Source organism: Molossus molossus, unplaced genomic scaffold (assembly GCF_014108415.1).
Source record: "Molossus molossus isolate mMolMol1 unplaced genomic scaffold, mMolMol1.p scaffold_m16_p_17, whole genome shotgun sequence".
Taxonomy (NCBI): Eukaryota; Metazoa; Chordata; class Mammalia; order Chiroptera; family Molossidae; genus Molossus; species Molossus molossus.
In genome coordinates, this window is record NW_023425352.1 from 30,817,994 (window position 1) to 30,831,224 (window position 13,231).

The 13,231-nt window shown below is 35.7% G+C and overlaps 1 protein-coding gene across 3 annotated transcripts in view; it reads right to left on the reverse strand.

Moving 5' to 3' along the window:
• Positions 1 to 724: 724 nt before the first annotated feature.
• Positions 725 to 13,231, reverse strand: part of BTAF1 (B-TFIID TATA-box binding protein associated factor 1) — a 107,732-nt gene continuing 95,225 nt past the window's right edge. For all 3 annotated transcript variants that reach the window (XM_036264778.1, XM_036264779.1, XM_036264780.1), the window contains 8 exons: positions 12,837 to 12,978; positions 12,079 to 12,209; positions 10,095 to 10,220; positions 8,243 to 8,395; positions 5,990 to 6,201; positions 4,409 to 4,568; positions 3,919 to 4,089; positions 725 to 2,279 (listed from right to left, as the gene is read on the reverse strand). In XM_036264778.1, the coding sequence (XP_036120671.1) occupies positions 2,136 to 2,279; positions 3,919 to 4,089; positions 4,409 to 4,568; positions 5,990 to 6,201; positions 8,243 to 8,395; positions 10,095 to 10,220; positions 12,079 to 12,209; positions 12,837 to 12,978 (1,239 nt within the window). In that variant the 3' untranslated portion in view covers positions 725 to 2,135. The remainder of the gene's footprint in view (positions 2,280 to 3,918; positions 4,090 to 4,408; positions 4,569 to 5,989; positions 6,202 to 8,242; positions 8,396 to 10,094; positions 10,221 to 12,078; positions 12,210 to 12,836; positions 12,979 to 13,231) is intronic.

Sequence of the window (13,231 nt, forward strand, 5' to 3'; positions counted from 1 at the left end):
CCTAACTGGTGATCATACCCACCACTTCAACTAACTGAGCCACACCAGCGAGGGCAAGGTTCTTTTTTTAATGTTATAGTCACCTTAAGTCTTCCTCTTACGCCACCCGGAAGCAATCACTATTATCATTATCCTGTCGATGCTAATAGAAATATTCTACTCTTTTAAAATTTAAACTGCCTACACATTTGACTTCCAACTTTGTCCTTTCAATTTGTGTTAAGTACCACGTGCTAACTGACTGCGCCACTGGAGCAATTTGGAAACAACTTTAACTTTTATGGTGTGAATTCTCTTATTTCTTTTTTTTTTTTATCCTCACCCGAGGACCTTTTGCATTTATCTTCAGATAGGGGGGGAGGAAGAGAGAGAAAGAGAAAAACATCGACTGGTTGCCACCCACACGACCCCAACCGGGGTCTGGGACAAACTGCAACCCAGGCATGCGCCCTTAGTGGGAGCCAGGGCCTCTTCCTATTTCTTTAATGATATATTGCTCCCTACATATTCTTAAAATTATCAATTATTCTGAGCTATGCTAAATTTTTTAAAAAGTCAAGAGTTTCCTTTTGGTCTTTTATAATTTGAATGTAATTCCTAAACAATGAAGCAAGTAACCATTTAGTACAAAAAAAATGTGTCGAACTTTATGAACTAATCGTTTTAATCTTTTGCTTTTTCTAGTGATCATTCTGTACAAATAATACACAGTTGCATATATTTTAGTTTCAATCGTATTTATTCTCTTGTGGAATGCTAGGTTTAATGTTACAGTATGGTTGTCAAAGCTACTGAAATGTGACAAACATCCATATCTAAATGCTGCAGAACAGTATAAGTAATGATTTTAAACAGAAGGGTTATTTTACAGTTGAGGTCTGATGGTTTTTAAACTGATGCCTATGTGTATGGCCAGCCACAAACCTTGGGGATGTTTATTACCTGTACATATATATACAAATATATCCCATACTATATATGCACACAGGCATGTATTAATTTGTGTGAAATTTATAAAATTATATATACATACACATAAATGCACATCTATATACATATTCCCACCCTCACCACTGAGCTCACTTCTAACACTAGTTAATCAACTTCAGGCCAGTTATTATTGCTGCCCAGTAAACTACATGATTTTAGTGCCAATACCAAGCACCTTTCAAATGCCAGATAGGTGTGTATGTCTGTGCATAGAGATATGTGTATTTATGTATGTTTGTGTATATAAAGGAATTATTTCTCCCTTTTATGCTTCAGTCATGCATTACTTCAATAAACAGCCTTATCACCATAGGTCTTAGAATTCTAAACAGTGTAAAATCTACTTCTGGAAAACTGTATATGTTCATAGTTACAAAAAATATATTATATATATATATATGATTGAAACCTATTGTGTACATATGTTCTCTGAATCTGGCTATATCCTAGCCATTAGATAAATTAAAAAACAAAAACAAAATAACATCCTTAATAGGATGTTGTTATGATAGCCTTAAATAGACAATTACCTGTATTTAGAATAGTTGATATATTTTAAAAGTTGACAAAATGATGTTAAAGATTTGAAAAACATTATGCACCTGCATTAAATATATAAAGGTTTCCAACAAGGGCATGGTTCAATTCATTGTCTAAGATTTTCAAGAGTGACCAATATTATAGTCATTATTCTTAAAATTATGGCTCATTAAGGCTTTTATTTTTTTTAAAGCCCTACTTTTAATCATTTATAAAAACAAGTTCTATTTAAAAGAAAAAATGTACATGAACACTATAGTATTCCTGGATATTCATTCTGTACAAAGTGACTATGTAAAATAGGAGGTTCGTTCCCAGTAAGAACACCTCATGGTAGCACATGTAAACCTGGTTTGGTTCCTCTGCTCTGCAGCTATTCAGCATGTAAAATTTAAACCATTTCACATTAACATTTAAATTTAATACAGTGCAAATATTTGAGAATAACTTGTTCCCCCCAGTGAAACAAGAACCAGCGTTATGCTGAATATTCTTCAGATCTATTTACACATTGAGCTAAAAGTTCACCATAAACTTTGAAATTTGCTGAATATCAGCAGAAATGTAACCGAACTAGCAGCAATTGCATTAACAATATTTGATAGTTACTTGAGAGAATGCATAAAATTTTCCAGGCTGTACTCCATATCATATTGCTCTTGATCCCAAAGATCACTCAGGTTTTCAAGAATTGATTTCATACTTGCTTTTCCAGAAGTAGAGGTGTCAGCTTTTTCTGCTTTGTCATCCTTAAGAAAAATCGACAGAAAGATTAACTTCAAAAATCAGAAAAAAGTATATCTTAAATGAAAATCTAATATTGCACTTATTCAACAGAGTTAATAGTTCATCTTATAAGATAGGCCTGTGGGAAATTAGAAGAAGCTAATAATTTTTATCATTTTAAGCTTTTTCAGGGGGAAGAATTTCAAGATTACAGAATTATAAGAACATTACAAAGAACTCATTGTTAATCGTGTCATGTTGTCATTCTCTCTCCCCTGTATGTAGGTATGAGCCAGATATATAAATAATGAACTTTTAATCCAAATCATTCAAGAGTAAGTTATAGCTATTATGCCCCTTTATCCCTAGATAGAAATAAGCATGTATTCCTAAGAACAAGGACATTTTCTTACATAACCAAAGTACAAAGATCAAATTAAGAAAATTTAATATAAAATGATATATTAAAATGATCTAATATATAGTCCATATTCAAATGTTCCTAATTGTCCCAATAGGATCCTTTAGTTCTTACCTCCCTGGAACATTCCCAGAGTCCAGTTCTCCTTGTTAAAATCACAGATAAGACTGTTCTTTCAAACAAAATAAAAGCTATTTGAAGGCAGCAATCCATGTTTCTTTGAGCCTTCTTTTTTCAACCTTACCTTATGTGACATGATTAAAGAACCTCCCTCCATTCTGGCCATTTCTTGGGGACTTACTAATTTGTTATGGTTTAAACTGTAGTACCTAGACATAATATTCTAAATGTGGTTGAACACACACAGTACAGTGGAACTACTCTCTCTCAGATTTGGATATTATAATTCTATTATTACAGCTAGTTTAATTACATTGTCTAAGGCCAATTCTCGCCATAACTTATACTGGGTGTGCAGCTGATTTTCTGAACCTAGGCAGGATTTTAAATAGAACCCAATTAGTTTTCAGATTGATAATATCAATATTTCCAGATGATACATCCTTTGCTTATGGATTATCTGATATATTAGTTCTATCACCCACAGTAACAATAATGGTTACTTTTTTTTTAATTCTCACCCAAGGATATTTTTCTATTTATCTTCAGATAGAGGGGGAGAGAGAGAAACATCGATGTGAGAGAGAAACACCAACTGGTTGCCTCCCGCACGACCCTGACCAGGGCCGGGACAAACTGCAATCAAGGTACGTGCCCTTGATCAGAATCAAACCCATTGGTCTGTGGGCCAACACTCCAACCACTGAGCCAAACTGACCAGGGCATAATAATGGTTACTATTTATTGAGAATCTAGACTAGATACCTTTTGTAAGTGCTAAAATGTATTAACTTCATAACCATATAGTAATATAGGGATTGTTAGTCTCCCAAGAGTGTAGATGCTCAAAGAAATTAACAGGAGGCAGGGCAAGAAACACAGATGTCCTTTAGCAGGAAATGACTAAGGAAAGAAATCTTGGAGCAAGACACTGGAGACATTAATCAGAGTCTCAAAACTACAAACATCCCCTAGAATTCTGGAGAGTTTAATCTGGATAAAGTTGTCTAATTGATACTCAAGTGAATGCCTTTTGCTATTCCCATATATACTTCCATCAAGCATCCCCAGGAACTCTGTGCATGCATTAAAAATAAAGCAAATAGTGTTAAGTTCTTTACCTTATCAAGTGTAAACAGATCGAGAAGTTGATCTGTCCCCATACTCTGCAAACTAGAATTCTCTTGACTAATAACTGTATTCGCTATGTTCATCTTGAATTTCTGTAAACCCATTATTTTCTCTTCCAATGTTCCTCTGGTTATCAATCGGTAGACATTTACCACACGTTTCTGAATAAGAAAAAGAAGTAAAGCAACTGTAGCACAAATAAACTGGTAAGGTTTGACATTCACCAAGTCAGGGGGCTTGCATACTTAACTACTATCTAATTCTTTACCTGGCCCCACGAGCCAGAATATTAGGAATGGACAGTGTCCCAGTTTTCTTAGCCCGAGCCACCTCATTTAATGCATCGAGGAAGTGGTGTATGAAGAATTATTAAGTGACTTGGCCCAAGGTCAAACATTTGTTAACATCAGAGTAGGAACTTAAACTGAGGAATATTTTTCTCAATTCACAGGTTAACAGCTGTGAATGGTGACTTTTTACCTGCCCAATTCGATGGGCCCGGTCCATGGCTTGTAGATCACGCATGGGATTCCAATCATGCTCCACAAATACCACTGTGTCAGCGCCTGTTAAGTTAAGCCCCAGGCCACCAACGTGAGTTGTAAGTAAGAGAACATCTATGGATGGATCATTGTTAAACCTAAAAGTACAGATATTTAAAAATAAAATTAGTACATTTCTTTCTAAGGTACCCATACAATAGAAATCGTACTATTTAATAAAAATTAAAGAATACAAAGGAGAACACTTCTTTAGAAATCCATAACAAACACTTCTGTGACCACTTGAGATCAAACTATTCTTTTACTATTTAGGGTGGGGCAAAAGTAGGTTTATAGTTGTTTGTATGGAGAATAATACAATAATTAATAAATAATACAAGAATAAACTGTTTTGCATACTCATAACTGTAAACTTATTTTTGTCCCACCCTGTAAACATCTTTAGCAGTAGAAAGAATGTATTCTAGAACATGTCAGAAATTTCAGAAATAAGTCCAACTGGATTATGTTTTAGAGTATCAGATAAAGACTAAGTTGCAAAAATTAAACACTATAATTAAGACTATGAACCTTGAATGTATGGAAATAGAAGAGGATAATGGGAGAAAAGGCTACATCAGTAGGGAAGGTAGAAGATAAGGATGTTGAGGGTTGATGCTATTGTACCATTCCTAGAATATATTGACACAGGACATCTAGTAGTTTCTAGGAAAAACAAAAACTAACATTACCAAGCTATCATTTATTACATCTCACTCTGAGTCAAGCAGTGGGCTTTGTACTTTATATGCATTATTTAATTGCTACAACAAGCTCTATAAGAATATTATCATTGTCTTTATTTTTTTTAGATAGAGTGGGAGGGAGAGAAACATCGAGGTGAGAGACATCAATTGGTTGCCTCCTGCACGACCCCCTGGGACTCAAAACCGAGGTACTTGCCCTTGACCAGGAAGCAATTCTTTGGTCAGCGGGCTGATGCTCTAACTGCTTAGCCAAACAGGCCAGGGCTCATTGTCCTTATTTGAGAGACTCAAGCTCTGTGGATGATACACAGGCCCAAGAGAACAATGCTTAAATAGCAGAGTCAGGAGTCAAACCTAGGACTGTCTGCCTCCAAAGCCTAATCATGGCTCTCTAACTGTATAATGCCTAACAACCTCTTGAGGACGCTTGTTAAAAATGCTCACTCTTGAAGTTAGCGAGTCTGAGACAGACCTAAGAATCTGAATCTAGAAATCTGCAGTTTCTAAAGCAGAGGGTACAGGCCACAGTTAGGAAACACTGTACTCACTGATTTTGCTTCCTAGCTGGGCCAGCTCCCAACCTTTTCTAAGCAGAGGCACAGAGATCTGGGTACAGATCTCTCAGCTAAGCCACTTTTTCCCACCTCAACTCCCCCCAAAAAGGTGAGGTGGAATGTAGTTACCTATACATTTTATTTTTAAAATTTGTTTTGTAGTTCTATATTTTTAAATAAATACTTCATGAGGCAAAGTTCTATGTAATACCACACTGGCTATAGCCGTGATTTATAAGAATTTTACAAGCTACTTACCGTGAAACAATGGAATGCCTCTGACCAGGAGGTATGCTTCCATCTAATCTCAAGTAAGTGACAGAGGGTAAGTGAGGCTTGAGAAGATCATGTTCTACTATATCAAGCATGCTTTTAAGCTGACAGAAGATCAGGATCCTGTGCTGGGCCACAACAGACTCTGTGCCACTCTCTGAAGTGCTGCCATTTCCCAAACCACAGTCCAACAGCAACTTGCAAAAAGAATCAACATTACACAAGTGTTCAATAAAAGTAGTCAAACAATAGTTTTTTAAGCTATACCTCACATAAAATGGTTTCTAGATTATTATAGTTATATACTTATAGTGGCCCTAAACTATAAATGATACTCAAAATTTGGTCTTACTGATATAAAATACAGTGAAACTATGATTTCCTCATTTTGGCCATTATATTGCTTTAATCTCACTAGATCATATTAGCTTTATTTACTGGCAACTAATTCATAGAGTGAATTTACCATCAAATCAAATTCAACTTGACCCTATATAAAATGTTTGCCAAGTCTGACAGAATCTATATTTACCTAAGTGTTTGCTTTTAAAACTGATTCTGCTTATCACCATTAAATGTCACCTAGAATTTCAGTTCATTCCACTCTACTGAAAAATTTAAATTCTAGCATTATTAGATACTTTTGGCACTATTAACTGCTGATACACATATTTCTTTACTTCTATTGCCAGATTTTTAAAAAGCAAACACAATTTCTCCTCTACTTCAGAGAACATATTTTAAATAAAAGCAAGCAAGCTAGTTCTCTCCTGAGAGAGACCCTTTACTCTGAATATTTTAAAAGAACTGGGCAAATGGAAAAGAAAGGTTCTAGAAAAACCCTCCATGATTATATCCAGAAATAATCTAATAAGCTGCAGAGTTCCTAAGCTTCTTAATTCCAGACAGTTCAGGGTGTCAAGAGACACTATAAAATGAAAGATTAGTTTAATAACTGCAGGTAAAAAAATATATATAGTACAAAAATATAAACTAAAAATAATTTAAAGCCTGTAGTATAATTGAAATGTGGATGGAATTCAATTTTTATTTGAAAATAGATCCACACTGACACACATTATAATCAAAGTGTTGAAAGGCAAAGACAGCATCTCAAAAGCAGCAAGAAAAAAGTCACTTGTCATGTAAAAGGGATCCTCAATAAGATTAACATCTGATTTCTCATCAGAATCTATAGAGGACATTATTGAAAAAGTAAAAGAAAATATACAGAATGAAAGTATTTGAAAATCATATGTGGTAAGGGCTTAATATTTACAATATAAAATAATCCCTAAAACTCAACCAAAAGATAAGCAATTCAGTTAAAAAATGGTCAAAGGACTTAAAATAGGCATTACTCCAAAGATATTCAACATTATTAGTCATTAGTAATAGCAAATCAACAATGAGGTGCCACTTCATGCCTACTGGGATACCTATAATTAAAAAAAAAAGATAATAATTGTTGGGGAGGATGTGCAGAAATGGTAACCCTGGCACATTGCTGGTGGGAATGTAAATGGTGCAGCCACAATGGAAAACAGGTTGGCAGCTCCTGAAAAAGTTAAACATAGAATTTGTTGTATGATCCAGCCAGCAATTACACTCCAAAAGAACTGAAAAGAGGGGTACAAATACTTATAATTCACAATAGTATTATTCACTGCAGTATTATTCACAATAGCCAAAAGGTCGAAGCAACTCACATATCCCATCAACACATAACTGGATAAACAAAATGTGGTATATACATGATAATAGTAATGGAGTATCATTCAGCCATAAAAATGAAGTACCAGTACATGCTACAACATGAATGAACCTTGAAAATAAGTGAAATAAGCCAGTCACAAAAGGACAATGATGATGATTCTACTTATAGGAAATATTTAGAACATGCAAATTCATAAGATAGAAACTAGGTATTAGAGGTTACCCAGTGTTGGGGGAAAAGGAGAACGGGAAGTTATTGCTCAATGAGTACAGAACTTCTGTGTGAGTGACAGAAAATATTTATAAATAAATAGCTGTGACAGTTGTACAATACTGTAGATGTAAATAATGCCACAGAATTATACACTTAAAAATAGTTAAGATGGTATATTTGACAATTTTTTACCAAAATTTAATAAATCAAAAAAAAATAAAAGTGGTAAATATATCAGTAATCTATTTACCTAGTGCTACAGAGCAAGAATGTTCAACACACATCTATCACTTAAAAAGCCTACTTACTTGCTTCAAAGCTGAGAGTTTAGGGGCATGTTGAATATCATGAAGAGAAGAATTCTGAATGGCCAGTTTTTCAGTAGTACTCTTGAACTCTGGATGTTGAGGTGTTAAGACTAATGCTGGATGGTTGCATAGTTTACGTAAGTACTGTAATGCCTTTAAAATAGAAAAAATTATATATATAAGTCCACTTCACATACCACAAATGTTTGTGTTCTCAGTATCCTTTCCTATTCTATTCTGTCTAGAATACCTTCTTTCTCTTTTAACTACTGCTACTCAGAGTCTTCAAGAACCAGTTCAAAAACCTCATCTGTGATGCCTTCATCTGTAGTTTGTATTTATTTTTAAGAGCATTTATAACTTATATAAACTGCACTGTTTATGTCTGTATCCCCCACTAGACAATGAACTTCTCTTGGCAGAAAGAGGCTTATTCATTAGCTCCTATAGCTAACCTTTCTCACTTCAAAGTGCCTGATAATGCTTACAGATGCTTCTGGAACCAGGTATCATTTTCCAAAGAAGGGTTACTCAAACATCAGTGGGTATAAAAATGTCATGAGGACCTGATAAACTTGAAGAATACTCTACCTAGTATTCTGGTTCAGTAGGTTTGTAGTGGGGGTTGGGAAGCTGAATGGTTATTTCAAGTGATTGTGTTTGAAAATGAAAACCCTATAGGATCTCTTTTCTTTGATTCGGCCACACCCTTTCTCTTTTGCCTTTTACTTGCGTTATGATTTGTGTCTCATCCTTGGCACAGAGACTTGTATTAGCAAGCTCTACTGACAAGCTTCCCCTTACACATCTGCAATGCCTCAATCCTCCTTCAAATCTCTGCTTAATTGTCACTTTCTCAGTGAGACCATCCCTGATTCCTCAATTAAAAATCACAACCCTGCCCTGGTCAGTTTGGCTCAGCAGTTAAGAGCATCAGCCCGAGGACTGAAGAGTCGTGGGTTTGAGTCCCTGGTCAAGGGCATGTATCTTGGTTGCAGGTTTGATCACCAGTCCCTGTTGGGGTCATGCAGGAGGCAACCAATCAATGTGTTGTGTGTCTCTTTTCCTTCTTCTATATCTAAAAATCAATGGAAAAATATCCTTGGGTGAGAACTAAAAAAAATTAAAAAACAAAAAAAAATCACAACCTTACCTTACTCCTATACTGTATAGTCCCATACTCTGTTTTTTCTCTTACATAATATATATTTACTTGTTTTTCATATACATAAACAGGGAATGTTTTGTCCACTGCTTTAATTAATCCCTGAGTTTAGAAAAATTACTGCCTTGTGGTAGGTGTTCCAATATTTTTGCTTGTTAATCCTTACCCAAGGATATTTTTCCATTCATTTTTAGATAGAGTGGGAGGGAGGGAGAGAGAAACATCAATGTAAGATAGACACATCAACTAGTTGCCTCCCACACAACCCTGACCGGGTTGGGGAGGGGGGTGCGGCAGGTGGCAGGGATCGACCCTACAACCCAGGTACGTGCCCTTGACCAAGAATCAAACCCGTGACCCTTTGGTCCACAGGCTGATGCTCCAAATGCTGAGCCAAACTGGCCAGGGCTGTTCCAATATTTTGGAATGGAAAACAAAAGATTCTCTATTCTAAGACCCTTTTAAATGTAATAAACTAATGTACATTGCATTTTACATTTAATTTTAATAGTAAATTACTTATTACTAATTAATATGAAAATAAATTGGTACTTTTACCTATTTTTAAGAATACACACACAGATTAAAATTTTTTTAAATAAACCCATATTTCAGTGTTCTTTGTAAAATTTGCTGCATTGAAGAACATTTTTAAGCAACATTTAAAAAGTAGACTGTAATCTATACCTGGAATACATGGCTTGTAGCTTTAAGCTTTGGTTTTTCAGTTTCTTCAGAAAGTGCAGCTGAAGAAACTGTTTCATCAACATCACACTTGGCGCGTGACTTAGCAAAGTCCTCATAGAGCTGAACCTGTAAAGTTTCCCCCACAAAAGAAGTATATTTTCAGTTGTTGAAAAAATAACTAGCAAAGGCCAATAAGAGCAGTAATTTAAATCAACCCTCATTGCAGAAAATAAATTATGATACCTATACTTTGCTACTGATTTCAGATAATCCATTGCATCTTGGTAAATTCCTTTAAAATTACATTTAAAAAGTATAACACATTAGGTTGGGCTGCTAAAATATTTAAAAACTAGTCAAATAGTCCTAGACTTAATTTTTGCACTCTGTTCAGAAGATAAAGAGAACCTGAACCCTTACAAGCAAATGAGAAAATCTCCCTTAAGTGAAGTTATGTGATCAAGACTCTATAGCTACACTCCGAGAGACCAACTTTTACAAGTATACTGCTGCCTAAAAGGGGAACTCTTATTAAGTTTAAAGTATAACCTTGGGGTTTGGGTTCTGCTTGTACATGCTAAAACAATGCAAAAAGGGAAGAAAATCTAGAGTGCTCAAGAACAGAAGTCAGAGTATAAAAACCTATGAAAACCAAATAAAGCCAACTGTCACTTCCTTCCCCAGCTCCCTTCCTCCAGACTACTTAAATATATTTTATGCTTATGTTTTAATACCATCACCAGTGTATCACCACTGCCTTTTTTCACATGGCAACTTTTCTTTATTGCACATTAAATATTCCTTTCAAGAAATATTAACCTTATTTTTACAGATAAGGAATGGAGGCCCAGACAGATAGGGTAGATAATATAAATGATCACAGAATTATTAGCACCTAGATTAGTGTCCTGCCCACTAAATTCAAGTTGTACAGATAAATACTAATAGGTTAACTGTCTATAAACTGAACAGGAAACAGGGTAAGTTTGTAGGGTGTGTCTATAGGTATCTTTTATTCATTTGACCAACTCATACTACTGAAATAGATTGATCAATAGTAACCTGGAACATAAAGTATATATTCAAGCAGAAAATTCTGATTATAGAAAGACAGTTTCCCCTTACAAAATACTACACAAGGAAAGGCATACAATAAATTTCTTTGATAATGGTCTCTATGCACAAAATCAGAACTATGCAGAAGCCAAAATTTATTTCAAAAATTTACTGGTAATGCAATAATGATTTAAAAAAGATGAGGTCTGCCCTGGCCAATTTGGCTGAGTGGTTAGAGAATTGGCCCATGGACCAATGAGTTGTGGATTCAATTCTGGTCAGGGCACGTACCTTGGTTGCAGTTTGTCCCCGGCCCTGACTGGGGTCGTGCAGGAAGCAACCAGTTGATGTGTGTCTCTCTCTCCCTCTCTCCCTCCCACTCTATCTGAACAAAAATGGAAAAATATCCTTGGGTGAGGATTAAAAAAATAAGTAAAAGGGATGAGGTCCTCACTTCCCAAGGTTTGAAACCCAGCCCAGATATATATTGGCTATATAACCTTGAGCAAGTTGCTTAACTTTCTTAGCTTCAGTTTCCTTATTTGTAAAAATGGGGACTGATGATACCTATAATGCTGTTATGAGGATAAGACATTATAGGCAGATTTTTGGCCCTTAAAAACATTTCTTCATCAATTTAACCTTGCAACATTTTCAACTAACTAAACATATAAGAAAGCAACTGAATGTTATGTTTTAATGCTCCATTCAAAATGTACATATCCAAATGTATCCATATATACAAACAGATTCACTTAGGTCTTATCTACATCTATTTGAAACACTATTCTTCAAGTCTAGGGAAGTAGAAGCTAGATTAGAGTGATAAAACCAAAGGCTATTCTCCTTTACTCAATACTTTTGTGGTTTATTCAAGCATTTTACTAATAAACATACCACCAACAACCACAATCACCAGATTCCTAACCTGGAGAGGACTAAGAGTACAGTAATAGTCTTGAATAATTTTGGGTGGAAGGTCCTGCAAAACATCTTCTTTCATTCTTCTCAAAAGAAATGGCAGGACTTGGCGGTGCAGTGCATCCATCGCAAGGACACCTGTTGATAATAAGAGAAAATGGCTTAAGAAAGTTAGGAATAGCCCTGGTCACTGATGCTCAGTGGTCAGAGTGTCAGCCTGCACACCAAAGGGTCATGAGTTTGATTCCCGGTCAAGGGCACGTACCTGGGTTGCAGGTTTGATTCCTGGCCCTAGTTGGGGTGCATGCAGGAGGCAACCTATTGATGTTTCCTGCTCTCTCCTCCTCCCTCCCTTCCACTCTCTTAAAAAATATCCTAGAGCCCTGGCCAGTTTGGCTCAGCAGTTAGAGAGTCGGCCTGCAGTCCAGAGAGACCCGGTTTCGGTTCCCACTAAGGGCCCGTACCTCAGTTGCAGTTTGTCCCCGGCCCTGGTTGGGTCGTGCGGGAGGCAGCCACTCGATGTGTTCCTTTCACATCGATGTTTCTCTCTCTCTCCCTCCCACTCTATCTGAACAAAAAATGGAAAAATGTCCTCGGATGAAGATTAAGAAAAAAGAAAAAAAAGTGAAAAAGCAAGCCTCAAAATAAAAGAACTCCTAGAAAGCAGTAACAAAATAAAAGGACAACCCAATAAAAAAAAAAAAAAAGGTAGTAATAAATTATATTCACTTGAACAGAGAATATAATTATCTCTCTTTTTCATACCTGCTTCTTGTTCTCGACTGGAGCTTCGAGCATCCCTACTTGCTAATATAGGTTTACCATATCGAGCCGCAAACTGGCGTTCAGTCCCCAAAAATCCTGGCATGAGGAAATCAAATAATGACCACAGCTCCAAAACGTTGTTCTGAATATAAGAAAGGAACATGAGTTATCTTTTGTACTGGGATTATTTACTTACACTTAAAAAACAAAACATTAACAAAAAAGTCCATTATTATGATATAGATGAGAGATCATCACCACATTTTTAGATATATAGTATAAGCCCATAGTTTAATGTGTAATATTCAGGTCAGCATCCTTGGAGAAAATACTCTATCCTATTTAGGGGGAGACTTTCAAGTATTCTCCACCAGATAAGCCTTGGTCTATAGTAT